Source organism: Equus caballus, chromosome 26 (genome assembly GCF_041296265.1).
Source record: "Equus caballus isolate H_3958 breed thoroughbred chromosome 26, TB-T2T, whole genome shotgun sequence".
Taxonomy (NCBI): domain Eukaryota; kingdom Metazoa; phylum Chordata; class Mammalia; order Perissodactyla; family Equidae; genus Equus; species Equus caballus.
This window is the reverse complement of record NC_091709.1, coordinates 44,419,282-44,434,810: the sequence shown is the minus strand read 5'-3', so window position 1 is coordinate 44,434,810 and position 15,529 is coordinate 44,419,282. Positions and strand designations below refer to the sequence as shown.

Here is a 15,529-nt window from a genome sequence, read left to right as displayed (position 1 = left end):
AAATTATAGAGATGGAGAACAGGTTAGTGGTTGCTCGGGGTTGGGAGTGGGGCTGGGGGAGGGAGTATGACCCTAAAGGGGGCACGTGAGTGAGGTTTCTCAGTGATGGACCAGTCCCGAATCTTGTTTGCAGAGGGCGTCACGGGAATCTCCACCTGTGATGAGATCACATAGAACCATGCGCACACGTTGTGCCAAGGTCAGTTTGCTGGCTTTGATGATGCTGTAGTTATATAAGAGTTTTGATGTTGTACGTTATGTAAGATGGAACTGTTGGAGAAAACTGGTTGAAGGATGTGTGGGACCTGTCTGTGCTATTTTTAAACTTCCTGTGAATCTATAATTATTTCAAAACTTAACAACAACAGTCAAAAAAGTATTACCTGTGTGGCTCACCTTATATTTCTGTTGGAGAGGGCTGCTTTGGACCTGAAAAGAAAATAATCCAGGCCAGTTATAGCCTCTCAGGACATCAGCCCCGGTCGCCTCGCTCCTGTATCCGTCTCCCTCCGTCACACACGTGGGCAGGTGCCGTCGGGGAAGGCCCAGCCGGGTTAAACAAGAGATAATCTTCATTTCACGCTGACATCAACAACCTCCCTGAAAACGCCTTTTATCTGAGTTATTTTTAGCCACTTGTGTCTTAAAATCGTGAAGTTTTCATTTTCCAGTGTTTCAAAACTGATTATTTTTTCTAAATCTCAAACTTTGCAGATCGCATTAAAAAATAATCTTTTACTGCCTCACGTCCATTAGGATGGCTACTGTTAAAAAAAAAAACCCAGAAAATAACAAGTCGGTGAGGATGCGGAGAATTGGAACCCTTGTGCACTGTTGGTGAGAATGTTAAATGGTGCTGCCGCCGTGGGAAACAGTATAGTGAGCCCTCAGCAGCTTAAATATAGAATTACCATGTGACCCAGCAATTCTCCTTCTGGATATAGACCCACAAGAAGTGAAAGCAGGGTAGTATTTGTACACCCATGTTCAAATACCCATATTTGAAGAAGTATCTGTACCCCCATGTGCATAGCAGCACTATTCACAATAGTTAAAACATGGAAGCAACCCAAGTGTCCATGGATGGATGAATAGATAAAGGAAATATGATGCATACATACAATGGAATATTACTCAGCCTTAAAAAGGAAGGATGTTCAGACATCTGTTACAACATGGATGAAGCTTGAGTACATTGTGCTGAGGGAAGTGAGCCAGTCACGAAGGGACAGTATGATCCAACTTATATGAAGTGCCTGCAGGAGTCAGGTTCATATTAAATAATCTCTTAAAAGTGTTCTGTTCCCATGTTCCGCTGAGGCCAGGTAGAGCATCCACGTGCTTTTCTTTCCCCTTCCAGGCCCCCTGGTGCAGACCTGTTTTCCTGGGGAAACTCAGCTGGAAGAGAAGCCTTGCCCATCTGGTTCTGTCTCTTCTCCAGATCGGTGTTTGACTCGTGGGAGGTTGTAGAAACCCCGAGTGGTCGGTGTTCTGTCGAACCACACCCTCTTTATGGAAAGTTCGAGCAAAACTCGAAATAGTCTGATGAGGTTTCTCGGCCTTCTGAGCTGAGGATGGCAGTGGGGCATCGTCGGGCATTGTCCCGCATCTCAGAAATCTGGGTGATGAACCTTTGCAGGTGTAGGAAGGGACCCGGCTCCTCGTCCCACCTGCCTGAGGGGGCCAGGCGCGGGCTGGCAGGTCCCCTTGGGCCCCGAGCTCTAGGCCGTGATTGGAGGAATGGGACTGGCCTGGTGCTCCCCTGCAGCCGTGCTCCCAGACCCCGTACAGCTGAGTGACTTTGTGATGGAACCCTGCAGGACCCATCTGCCTGGTGACCATGGGGAAAGCTGGTGTGCTTTGTTCTAGACCTTTCCCCCTTTGTACTGAGAAACAGATGCGTAGGGTTTCCCCTGGGGATTGAAGTATTCGCTGGCTGCTCCCCAGAAGTGGAAGATGAGGACGTGTTTGTTTGGCCAAATCCGGATCCTGCACCTCAGCCCCCCCAGGGTCCCCTCCAGCAGGCTCTGGGCCGCCCCTCGTCCTGCCGTATTTTGTGGACAGGGAGAGGGCTCCTACGCATCCTGCCGCCCCAAATAAAACAGTTTTTCAGCACCACTTGGCGGTGGTAGGTGTCTGGGGACTACCTGGGCGAGAGAGGGGTGTTGTCGTATTTGCTGATAGAATGTTCTCGTGGGTACCAGACACTGTCCTGAAAAGCCACTGTTTCCCATAATAGTGTTATTGGTTTGCAAGATTTCTTCACTAACAGATTTTCTGTTTAAACTTTCTTTCAAGTACATGTAGCTGGAAACCCTCCAACGGGCCTCGTGTCCAAGGGAGAGAAGACAGATGCCCTGGGAGAGCCAGGACAGGCCATGCAGCCATCCCCAGGAGGCCGCAGACGAGGGGGCCCTAGCTCTGAGCCAGCCCGAGGCGGGCAGCACCGAGCCCCGCCCGCTGTCCGAGTCCTGGGCTGGAGGTGGCCTGGGAACCTTGTGCCTAGCGGGTGCTCCTGAAAAAGTGATATAAGCATTTAAAATCACTTTTTACTGGGAACATGTAAAATTTCTTATTTAGGTCTCACTGCTAATCTAACCAAACTGTCGGACTTCCTGGCATAAATGGTACAAATGGAGCATTTGGAACTTTCCAGCCAGCTTTTAACCATCTGGCGTACAGAGGGAGTCCCGTCAACACTGTCTCGAGGCTCCCCTGCAGACAGTGTCACGTACGGAGGACGTAAGGGTTGAGAAAGGCAGTGAGCAGAAGGATCACTATGAAGCTTCTGTTAATAACCTCGTGCAAAACCAGGCAGTGCACGTGACTCAAAGGACGGCTGGAGATAACTGTTTACTAGGCAGCGTCCTCTTTCGTTTGGGACTAGAGGGGTGGGGAGAGGAATTGAAGGGGAGGAGGGTGTCTGGGGGGGTGAGGTTGGGCTCTGTCCTGAAAGATGGGGGTACTTCCAGGGGCGGACTCCGAGGAAGGGGGACACAGGCAGAGGACGGGGACTGCAGGAAGCAGGCCGTGCACGTGGAGGGGACCTGGGGTCCGTAGCTGGGGGTGGTGTGGCAGGGGAGGTGGCCGGAGGAGTGGAGGGGAGTACCCTGAGAAGTGGCTGATTCTGTTTCAGGTGTCCCGCCCCCTGCGCCTGGCTCGTGCAGGCCTGAGCCTGTGCTGGTGGTTCTTGTCCGCTCGGCCCTTCAGTCACAGAGAAATGATACGCACGTAGACGTTGCAGAGGTGAAAAGCGCGGGGAGGGAGAGTTGCAGGGTGCTTTTAGGAAGAGTCACGAGGGCCCTAATTTAGGCAGGCGGGTCAGGAAACCGTCCCCAAGGAAGTGACAGTTATGCCAAGATGAGAAGAATGAGGAGGCGTCAGTGAGCGTCAGAGCCGGGAGAGGTTCCAGGCGTGGGGAACAGCATGTGAGAGGCCTGGAGGCAGCAGGGAACGTGGCGTTTCTGGGGACTAAAACAAGGCCTTGGGCCCCAGAGGGTCAGCGAGGGGGATGTGGGCAGAGGAGGCTGGTGCCTTTGGGTTTTGTCCCAGGGACGGTGGAAAGCCATTAAATTTCAGGCTGTCAAGTAATGTGATTGGGTTCCTGTCTAGAAGAGTCCATTGCGGTGTGGAGACTGGGTTGGGGGCCAGGGTGGAGCAGGAAGAGCCGTCCAGAGATCCTTGCAGCCTTCCAAGGGGAGAAGGTGGGGCGTGGCCGAGGGAGGTGGTGGAGGCTGCAGGTAGAGTCTGTGTGACGATGGGAGGTGACAGGTGAGTCCAGGTCTCTGACAGCCGTGTTCTGAGATGTGGGCGGCACAGGACGGACAGATCTGGCCGGGGACCTGGGAGCGGTCTGCTGTTCATTTTTGGCACGTTAAGCTGCTCATGGCCTTCCAGGTGAAGGTGCAGTTGGGCAGCTGGACGTACATGTGGGACTCGGAGGAAAGGCACCGGCCTCTATGTGGTGTTAATGTCAGCCTCAGAAATGGGCGTGACTGCCTGGGGAGAGGGTCGAGCGCGAGGAGACGTGGGAAGGGGCCAGGGCTGAGCCCAAGGAGAGCCAAGACTAAGATCAGATGGTGGAGGAGGTTTACCGCAGGGAGAGGACGAGAGAGGTGGGACTGTCGAGACCTGAGAGCGGCCAGCCGTGTCCGTGCCACCAAGAGGCCAAGTGAGGTAAAGAAAAAGAGTTGATGGGACTGGGCGCATTTCCAAGGCTGGCTTTGCTGGAAGGATGGAAGAGGGGATGTGGGAAGAGGGTGTGTCAGCACTACTTGCAAATAATTTTATTATGAAAAACTTGAACGCACAAAACAGTGGACAGGCTAGCAACCGCTGACCCCCACATGCATCACCAAGCCCAGCTGCTGTCACCCGGGCCTGATCTGCTCCTTCCGCCCCTGTCCAGGACTCCCCACCAATAGAACTTGGCATCAAACCTTGATTGTGTGATTGACTTTGTAAATGTTTCAGTCTGGGTCTCTATGAGAGAAGGACTCTGAAGAAGAGCCACAATACCATAGTCCACCTAAAACGGTATAATACTGGTTCCATAGTGTGGTCCAGGGTGCACTCAGCATTCACCTTCTCAGTGGTCCAATGAAAGTTTTCCATTAGGATCCAGACCACACCCACACGTTGTGCTTGAAGTCACTTTTAATCTACAGATCTCCCCTCCATATCTTTTTTTAATTGAGTTTATAATAGTTTACATCAATGTGAGATGTCAGTTGTCCATTATTTCTTGACTGTCACCGCATAAGTGCTCCCTTTCACCCCCTGTGCCCACCCTCCAAGCCCACTCCCCTGGTAACCACTGAGCTATTTTCTTTATCCGTGTGTTTGTTTATATTCCACATATGAGTGAAATCATCTAGTGTTTGTCTTTCCCAGTCTGGCTTATTTCACTCAGCATAATACCCTCCAGGTCCTTCCATGGTATTGCAAATGGGATGAATTTGTCTTTTCTTCTGGCTGAGTAGTATTCCATTGTATATATACACCACATCTTTATCCAATCATCAGTCGATGGGCACTTGGATTGTTTCCATGTCTTGGCTATTGTGAATAGTGCTGCAAGGAACATAGGGGCACATATGCTTATTTGGGTGGTTGATTTCAAGTTCTTTGGGTTGATACCCAGTAGTGAGATAGCTGGGTCATATGGTAGTTCTGTTTTTAGTTTTTTGAGGCATCTCTATACTGTTTTCCATAGTGGCTGCACCAGTTTGCATTCCCACCAGCAGTGGATGAGGGTTCCCTTCTCTCCACACCCTCTCCAACATTTGTTATTTTTAGTCTTAGTGATTATATCCATTTTAACAGGCGTAAGGTGGTATCTAAGTATAGTTTTGATTTGCATTTCCCTGAGGATTAGTGATGTTGAACATCTTTTCGTGTGTTTATTGGCCATGTGTATATCTTCTTTGGAAAAATGTCTGTTCATCTCCTCTGCCCACTTTTTGATCGGGTTGTTTGCTTTTTTATTCAGTTGTGTGAGTTCCTTATATATTATGGAGATTAACCCCATGTCAGATATATGATTTGCAAATATTTTCTCCCAATTGATGGGTTGTCTCTTTGTTTTGATCCTAGTTTCTTTTGCCTTGCAGAAGCTCTTTGGTCTGATGAAGTCCCACTTGTTTATTTTTTCTTTTGTTTCCCTTGTCTGAGAAGACATGATATTTGAAAAGATCCTTTTTAGTTCGATGTCAAAGAGTGTACTACCTATGTTATCCTATAGGAGTTTTATGGTTTCAGGATATAACTTCAAGTCTTTGATCCATTTTGAGTTTATTTTTGTATGTGATGTGAGATAGTGGTCTACCTTCATTCTTTTGCATGTGGCTGTCCAGTTTTCCCAACACTGTTTAGTGAAGAGACTACCTTTTCTCCATTGTATGTTCTCAGCTCCTTTGTCGAAGATTAACTGTCTGTAGATGTGTGGTTTTATTTCTGGGCTTTCAGTTCTGTTCCATTGATCTGTGTGCCTGTTTTTGTACCAGTACCATGCTGTTTTGGTCACTATGGCTTTGTAGAACATTTTGAAGTCAGGGATTGTGATGCCTCCAGCTTTGTTCTTTTTTCTCAGGATTGCCTTAGCAATTCGGGGTCTTTGGCTGCCCCATATGAATTTTAGGATTCTTTGTTCTATTTCTGTGAAGAATGTCATTGGGATTCTGATAGGGATTGCATTGAATCTGTAGATTGCCTTGGGTAGTATGGACATTTTAACTATATTTATTCTTCCAATCCATGTGCATGGAATGTCTTTCCATCTCTTTATGTTGTCATCAGTTTCTTTCAGTAAGGTCTTATAGTTCTCATTGTATAAGTCCTTCACCTCCTTGGTTAAATTTATTCCTAGGTACTTTATTCTTTTAGTTGCGGTTGCAAATGGAATTGTATTCTTGAGTTCTCTTTCTGTAACTTCATTATTGGAGGATAGAAAAGCAACTGATTTTTGTAAGTTGATTCTGTACCCTGCAACTTTACTGTAGTTGTTAATTATTTCTATTAGTTTTCCAATGGATTTTGGGGGTTTTTCTGTATATAAGATCATGTCATCTGCAAACAGCAAGAGTTTCATTTCTTCACTTCCTATTTGGATTCCTTTTCTTTCTTTTTCTTGCCTAATTGCTCTGGCCAACACCTCCGGTACTGTGTTGAATAAGAGTGGTGATAGTGGGCACCCTTGTCTTATTCCTGTTCTCAGAGGGATGGGGCTCGGTTTTTGCCCATTGAGTATGATGTTGGCTGTGGGTTTGTCATATATGGCTTTTATTATATTGAGGTAACTTCCTTCTATCCCCATTTTGTTAAAAGTGTCTATCATAGGGGCTGGCCCGGTGGCGCAGCGGTTAAGTTTACACGTTCTGCTTCTTGGTGGCCCAGGGTTCACTGGTTTGGATCCTGGGTGTGGACATGGCACCGCTTGGCAACAGCCATGCTTTGGTAGGCGTCCCATATATAAAGTAGAGGAAGATGGGCATGGATGTTAGCTCAGGGCCAGTGTTCCTCAGCAAAAAGAGGAGGATTGGCAGCAGTTAGCTCAGGGCTAATCTTCCTCAAAAAAAAAAAAAAAAGAGTTTTTATCATAAATGGCTGTTGGATCTTGTCAAATGCTTTCTCTGCATCTGTTGAGATGATCATGTGGTTTTTATTCCTCAGTTTGTTGATGTGGTGTATCATGTTGATTGATTTGCAGATGTTGAACCATCCCTGTGTCCCTGGTATGAATCCCACTTGATCATGGTATATGATCCTTTTGATGTATTGCTGTATTCGGGTTGCCAATATTTTGTTGAGGATTTTTGCATCTGTGTTCGTCAGCGATATTGGCCTGTAGTTCTCCTTTTTTGTGTTGTCCTTGTCAGGCTTTGGTATCAGCGTGATGTTGGCCTCGTAGAATGTGTTAGGAAGTGTTCCATCTTCCCTAATTTTTTGGAATAGCTTGAGAAAGATAGGTATTAAATCCTCTCTGAAAGTTTGGTAAAATTCCCCAGGAAAGCGCTCTGGTCCTGGGGTCCCCTCCATATCTTTTTTTAATAAAACTTTTTATTTTGAGATAATTGTAGATTCACATATAGTTGTAAAAAATAATGCAGAGAGCTCCGTGTGCTCTTTATCTAGTTCCCCCCAGTGGGAGCATCTTGCAGAACTCCAGCACAACGTGACATCCAGGATGCGTGCATCCATACAGACAAGATACAGGGTGTTCCTCCCCACAGGGGTCCTTCCTGCTGCCCTCTTAGAGCCACACCCTCTTTCCTTCCACCCCATCCCCCCCTTAACCCCCACCAACCACTGATCTGTTCTTCATCTCTGTGATTTTGTCATTTCAAGAATGTCATATAGAGGGGCTGGCCCCGTGGCCGAGTGGTTAAGTTCTCGCGCTCCGCTGCAGGCGGCCCAGTGTTTCGTCGGTTCGAATCCTGGGCGCGGACATGGCACTGCTCGTCAGACCACGCTGAGGCAGCGTCCCACATGCCACAACTAGAGGAACCCACAACGAAGAATACACAACTATGTACCGGGGGGCTTTGGGGAGAAAAAGGAAAAAATAAAATCTTAAAAAAAAAAAAAAAAAAAAAAAAAGAATGTCATATAGAGCCAGGCCTAATGGCCTAGAGGTTAAAGTTTGGCACACTCCACTTTGGCAGCCCAGGTTCAGTTCCCGGGCGCAGAACCACACCACTCGTCTGTCAGTAGCCATGCTGAGGTGGCATCCCACATAGGACTAGAAGGACCTACAACTAGAATATCCAACTATGTACTGGGGCTTTGAGGAGGGGAAAAAAAAAAAAGAGAAGATTGGCAACAGATGTTAACTCAGGGCAAACCTTAAAAAAAAAGAATGTAAGGGCCAGCCCGGTGGCATAATGGTTAAGTTCGTGCACTCCACTTGGGCAGCTGGGGTTCACCAGTTCGGATCCTGGGCACAGACCTATACACCACTCATCAAGCCATGCTGTGGCGGCATCCCACATAGAAGAGCTAGAATGACTTACAATTAGGATATGCAACTATATACTGGGGCTTTGGGGAGGAAAAAGAAAAAGGAATGTCATATAAATGGGATCACACAGTATGAACCTTTTGGGATTGACTTTTTTCACTCAGTACCATTCTGGAGATTCATCTAGATCTGTGGAGTGTGCGTATATCTATAGTTCAGTCCTTTTAATTGCTGACCAGTATTCCAGAGTGTGGATGGACCACAGATCGTTAATTCACCCATTGAGGGACACCTGGGTTGTTTCCAGTTTCGGCTGTTTTGAATAAAGCTGCTGGGAACAAGTGCGTACAGGATTTTGTGTGGATGTAAGTTTTCAATTCTCTGGGATAAATGCCCACCACTGCCATTGCTGGGTCATAGGCCAAGTGCATGTTGGTTTTATCAGAAACGGCCAAACGGTTTTACATTCCCACCGGCCGCAGAGGAGAGCCCAGTGTTTCCTTGTCTTCGCCAGCGTTTGTGTGGTTCTGATGGATGTGTGGTGATCTCGTGGTTTTGACCTGCATTTCCCTGGTGGCTAATGATGTTGGACATCTTTTCATGTGCTTCTTTGCCGTTCATCTATTTTCCTTGGTGAAATGTCTCTTGCCCATTTTCTAATTGGATTGTTTCTTTTTACTGTGGAATTTTGAGAGTTCTTTTCCATATTCTGGATACAGATATGTGGTTTGCCAAAAGGTCTGCCAGTCTTTAGCTCGTCTTTTCATCCTCTTAACAGCATCTTTTGTAGAGCAATTTTAAATTTTTATAGAGTCCAATTTAATTTGCCTTTTACAGACAGTGCTTTGGGTGAGAAGTCCAAAAACTGGCTAGCCCTAGATCGCAAAGATTTTCTCCTATATTTTCCTAAAAACTTATACTGTTTTATGTTTTAAGTCTGTCTTCCATTATGAGTTAATTTTTGTATAATCTGTGAGGTCACAGTTATTTTTTTTGCCTGTGGATGTCCATTTGCTCCAGCTCCATTTGTCGAGAAGGCTGTCCTTCTTCCATTGAATTGCTTGTACACCTCTGTCAAAAATCACTGAGGGGCCGGCCCCGTGGCCGAGTGGTTAAGTTCAAGTGCTCCACTTCGGTGGCTCAGGGTTTCGCCAATTCGGATCCCGCGCGCAGACACGGCACCGCTCATCAGGCCACACTGAGGCAGCATACCACATACCACAACCAGAAGGACCCACAACTAGAATATACAACTACGTACTGGGGAGAGTTAGGGAGAAGAAGAAAAAGAAGGAAAAAAGATAAAAAGATTGGCAACAGATTCAGGTGCCAGTTGGTTCAGGTGCCAATCTTAAAAAAAAAAAATGACCGAGCATATTTGTGTTGGTCTGTGTCTTGGTTTCCATTGATCTATGTGTCTGTCCCTTCACCAATACCAAAGTCGTCATTGCTGTAGCTTTATAATCAAGCTTAAAATAAGGTAGACCCGTTCCTCTCACTTAGTCTTATTTTTCAAAATTCTTCTAAGAGTTGGCATCACTGGGGCTTGCTTGTAAACCCCAGTTGTCCTAGAGACCTTTTGTCCAAGCTGCCGCCTCCGTCCCCATTTCCACCAGGTTACGTGCAGATGGTGCTGCCCTGAGCCTGCCTGACATCCGTGGTAAATCCGGTTTCCTGACACCACTCTGTGGCCTTCTGACGATCAGTGTGGTTGGTCAGTTAGAGTTTTGGGGTCATAGTCTTATGTGTCTTTAGAGGAGTTCAGGTTAAGCGGCCATCCTCAGACTTGAGCTGCATCAGAATAAGCTGGAGCTTTGTGGAAACACAGGGTCGGGGGTCCTGTCGCAGAGAGGCTGCCGCAGCGGGTCTGGGGCGGGGCCCGGGAAGCTGCATTTCCAAGAAATTCCCCGGGTGCTGCGGGTACTACTGTTTGCTGGTCCAGGGGCCACACTTTGAGAACCACCCGTGTCAGGCAAGTTTTCCCAGGATCGGTGGTTAAAATGGCCGAACCTCATGCTTTTAGTCTTTTTCTGTCCTTTTCCTACAGCAGCACGATCTACGATCCTTTATTCTGGGATTTCTTACATGCTGTGGAAGTCTGGAGACTGAGGCTGGACTTCCCTTCTAGAAAGGAACATTCTGAGTGCTAATGGGATTTTGCCACGAGCACACATTTCCGGATGCTCCCTTCCTTCAGGCCTTACCCGCTGCCCGGGATGGCCGTGATCTCTGCTTTGGGGCTTAAAGAACCATTTTAGGGACCACGTTTCAAGGGCTAGATCCTTCTAATAAAGAATGTTATTGCCAGGACTCAGACATTTAAATATGACAAGAGCGCAGGATAATAAGAGGCTAAAGCTTCGCATTTTCTTGCCCCTCCATTGTTTTCTTCCTGCGGCCACTTCTAAACTCATCTTGCCCGGGTTTCCTCTCCCAGCCCGTACGCCTGGAGGAGCTGCTTCCTTGGGGACCCAGGGGACAAGGCGCCGTCTGCTTTGCCTCCCTCTTCAGAGGCCAGAGCGGAGGCCGGCGCTGGCCTGGGGGATTCAGCCAGGCCTCCACGGGGAAGATGGGCACGGTCCCCTCGTCCGCGTTCTTGTAGGGCCTGTGTATTCTGCCGTTGCCCGTGGTCCGACTGCAGATCCGGGGCCACCTGTTCACACCCCGCCGTCCCCTTGGCAGAACGCCCTCGCCCGTGAGCCACTGTGGCGGGCGGAGGGGGCTCCTGCGGTGGGGGGACGGGTGCTTGGGCTCTGGGGTCACTTCAGCAGCTCATCAACGCCGGCTTCCCCTCCTTTCTTTGCCTCCCTGTCTCTCCTCACCTTCTGCCTGGGGACCAGCTGCCGTCCCCGTTCAGACAGGTCCCTGACCACACTCTTGGAGCCCACCAACCAGGAAACCCTACGTGGAAGCTGTGAGGGCCGCAGAAGCCACCTTGTAACTTAAATGGGTGTTTGCAGAAAAAGAAAAAACACGGTACTGTGTTTGGAGAGAAACATGCCCTGGTCATTTGTCCTTGGCATTTTAAGGGCAGATTGGAAATCCCGTCTCTGCCTTGTTTCCTCGTAGCCCAGTCACTCTTCCGTAGGGAAGTTTCCGACTGTCTTCTCCTCTCTGCTCATGAAACGTGTTCGGCAGATGGGACTTTTCCTCTGGACTCAGCATTGTCTGCCCTTCAGCCTTCGAGTGGCTGGGGCTGGGAACGGGGCAGAGGGTGGCGGAGTCAGCATCCAGGGAGTGCCAGCCTGCACACTGTCCCTGAGAGGTACCCAGCGGTACACACCGAGGGGCTGGACCAGAAGTGGGATGCAGGAGGGATCTGCTGGGTGGCTGAACTGGTGATGGAGGGAGTGCGAGAGAGGAGGCATGTCCTGGGTGTGTCGCCTTTCATGCTGCCCCTGAAAGTGCGTGAGGTGAGCATCTGTATTTCCATTTTATAGGTCAAGAACCCGAGGCCCCAGAATTAACATGTCCAGATCACCCTGCAAATATGTGGGGGTCTGACCTCAGCTGCCCACCGTGGAGGTGGCTCTTGACGTGAACCCCAAAGGATGAGTAGGATGAGTGGATGTGATGAAGGCTTATGTGACGCTTCCTCCATGGTGCCATGTGCTGCTTTAGTCCCCAAGAGAAATCAGTGTGTCCTGGGTGTCAGGCCCAGATTAGCAGCTGAAGAAAAACAGAGGTTGCATTGGACTAGACGTGGTTGCCCTGGAGGAATTCACAGTCCAGGCAGGGAGGAAAAAAAGAAGTGACAGTGTGAAAACTGGCTTTTTAAAAATGGTGCTATGGCTACTTTACAAATGGAAACCAAGAGCTAATAGAAAAAGATGAAAGTCTGAGTTTCTAGAGCCATTCAAATCCATTGCCTTTATTAAAGAACAACTTTATTTCAGGTGAGAAACATTTCGAGGCCCCCCTGGCTCCATCCCACGATAAAGGGGCCCCTGTGGCACGTGGCCTTTGAAGCACAAGGCAAGGCCCGCAGGCCGGACGGGGCCCTTAGCAGGAATTGTCTTTAAAAATTGCTTTGGGAAAAAGCTCATCGTTAACGATGCTCTCTGTGTCCTGACAGGTGTCGGCGATGGCCGAAGACGGGAGCGAGGAGATCATGTTTATCTGTAAGTGGGCCGCGGCCTGGCCTTAGATGCACATGGGTGCGGCCTTGCTGTCTGGGCAAAGCCACATCCACATTTTGTTCTCATAACGCAGAAAAACTGTTGCTTTTTAAATGGAAATGATTTTACTTTAAGAAACGTGATTTATTGCATGAGAAGTGTGCCATGGGGGTGTGGTTTCACAAGGATCATCTTTCTCAGGGCTCCTGGCAAAGGGTGCTTTGCAGGGGGTGGCATTTGATTCAGAAAAGTAATCCCAGGGTTTAGAAAGGGATTCGCAGTATGTTAGATTTATGGTAAACAGGTTAAATTGGTGAATTTTCACTTATCCTCATTCCTGGGAAAGATCATGTTCCTTGTCACTGTAGAGGTGACCCTGTGTGCCTTGAAATGTCCTATAGAGCAGAGTCTTTTCCTTGGGGGGCATGGCCTGTGTTCCCACTCCTTTTATGTTTGTGGGGAGCACTGTCGCTCACCCCATCAGGCAGGGAGTCTGCATCCTGGGCCTGGGGCCGCACCGTGTTCTTCGGGCGTCTCCCTCCCTGCACGCCGTCCCCTCTGACGCTCAGGTGTCTGTCTGTTCGCAGGGTGTGAAGACTGCAGCCAGTACCACGACTCTGAGTGTCCCGAGCTGGGCCCCGTGGTCATGGTCAAAGACTCCTTTGTGTTAAGCCGGGCAAGGTGAGTGACCGCCTCGAGCTGTTTTCACTGTCCAGCCTGTCAAACAGGGTTGTCTGTCTGTCGACTGGGGCGAGAGCCTGGTGGCCTCCACATCTGCAGAAAGGGAGGAAACGGCAGAAGAAGGAGAAGAAAGACTGAGTGAGAAGGACTGCTCTCACTTTCCAGAGGCCCCCATGACTTCCATCCCTGTGGAAGTCGCCTGTGGCCAGGACCGGCGAGGACCAGCCAGGACATGTGGCTTCAGAGGGAACGGCTTACATCTAGTTTGTGGTTCTTCAGAACCAAGCTGTCTGAGACCCAGCGCGGCAGCCGTGGAGAAGCCGATGCGCTGAGTTGGTTTATGCATTGAGCAGTGATGGCCAAGTTGTGGGTCTCCTCACTCAGTTTTCCCCGTGGTCCAAATCCAGGCCTGCCATCTGACAGACGCCTGCCATGGGCAAGGTGGGTGGTGGGGGGACCCATGGGCAGATAACAAGGCAAAGCCATCGCAGCTTCTGGAAAAGCACCAGCAGGTCTGGTGAGGAGGCTCAGAGGCTCTGCCATTCCATGTTTCCCTGTGGGGCCCTGGGTCACCCCGTGGGCCGGAGCAAGGGCTCTGAGTGACTGCCCAGGTCACAGCCACGTCTGCCACGTGGCAGCTGTTTGAACTCGCATGAGGCATTCTTTCCACACCTCACTTGCCTCATCTGTAAAGTGGAAAGTTTAACAGTACCCCCTGTAAAGTTGTGACCATTATATATGACACAGGCCTGGCGCATGGAGATGCTAAAATTATCATCTTATCAGTGCTGTTTCTAGAACTCTCCCAACTGGTTTTCCGAGCCTCTTTATTTACTTTTTCTCACTGTGATTTACCATCTCAAAACAAAGAGACTGATATTTTTGCCTAGAGTCAAGATCTGATCAGCTCTCTCCAAAACCGTCAATGGCCCACGCTGCCCAGGAAAATCCAACGGGAGCCATCGACCTGGCACCAGGACCCCTGTGGTCAGGTTCCTCATCTCAGCTGCATCCCGCACACTCCTGCGAGGGGCTGTGCTCCAGGCCCTGCATGTCTGCCCTGTTCCTGGACAGGCTTGCGCATCCTGAGGTCCCAGGCCACTTGCCTCCCTCCTTCAGTGTCCCATCCTTGACATTCTGCTAGTTTACTTAAAAAGGCCACATCTGCAATGAAACCGGCCCAGTTCAGCCTGGCTGGAAACCCTTCTCTGGTCTGTGGAATGCCGTGGTGCTTGGTATCTTTCCTGTGGTACTTTCCACGTGGCACCTGGTCCTGGGGCGCTCTGTGGTCTTCCCTCCCTCTCTGGACCGTGCGCCTCTGCAGGCGAGAGCCTGGTCTGGGTCACCTCGCTGGCCCATCGCACCCACACGCAGAGCATGTATGCCTGTCAGCCCTGTCTCCCAGGTGGAGATTTTAAATGCACCCTGTGGCGAATGGCCCCTTCGTTGAGCTCTTATCTTAACCGTCTGTCCCCTGGTGTGAGTGGCCGCCCTCAGCCAAGGGCACTCAGGAGCCCACAGCCTCTGTTTGTTCCATTTCTAGGTCGTCTCTCCCTTCCAACTTGGAGATCAGACGACTGGAAGACGGAGCCGAAGGAGTGTTTGCTGTCACTCAGCTCGTCAAGCGGACGCAGTTTGGTCCATTTGAGTCTCGGCGGGTCGCCAAATGGGAGAAGGAATCTGCCTTTCCCCTGAAGGTAAAGGCCGGTGCCGTGGGGAGCTCGGGAACTGGCTGTTTGACGACTTCCCTCCCTGCGAATGGGGAGTCGTAGCCACAGAGTTCCAGTGCTTTATAAACGTCCTGGAAGCTGCTCTAAATATTTCAGTTCTGCTTAATTTCCAAAACACTGTTTCTTTCTTCTTTTTTTTTTTAGTTTGTTTTTATATCACAAGAGCATCCAAGTTAAGTTTGTATTTTGTAATTTTCAACTTTGCAAAACACTCACGAGAGTGTATTTAAAGCGTGTGCAAGAATAGAGCGCAGATGCTGGCTTTGCTTCTCTTACAGCCGAGGCTGATCTTGTTACAGGGCTTTGGGGGGCAGCGATTCTCTAAATTTCTGCAGGGGTGCGTCCCATGCTTATTTTCATACCTCTGCGGAGCGTGGGGTACTCTGCAAAGCTCCTGCAAATGGAAGGTGTTTTCTTGATGCAGCGATGAGCCACCAGGACAAAGTTTGGCAGCTCTAAGCAGCACATCAGACTGGGAAAAGACAGCCTTTATGTGAAATTGAGGAAAACAAAGTGGATATAAATTGCAGAGAAGGCTTAGA

At 49.2% G+C, this 15,529-nt stretch overlaps 1 protein-coding gene across 4 annotated transcripts in view; it reads left to right on the top strand.

Moving 5' to 3' along the window:
• Positions 1–15,529, top strand: part of PRDM15 (PR/SET domain 15) — a 71,098-nt gene that overhangs the window by 9,677 nt on the left and 45,892 nt on the right. For all 4 annotated transcript variants that reach the window (XM_070252699.1, XM_023630213.2, XM_023630212.2 and 1 more), the window contains exons 2-4: positions 12,534–12,579; positions 13,164–13,257; positions 14,801–14,954. In XM_070252699.1, the coding sequence (XP_070108800.1) occupies positions 12,543–12,579; positions 13,164–13,257; positions 14,801–14,954 (285 nt within the window). In that variant the 5' untranslated portion in view covers positions 12,534–12,542. The remainder of the gene's footprint in view (positions 1–12,533; positions 12,580–13,163; positions 13,258–14,800; positions 14,955–15,529) is intronic.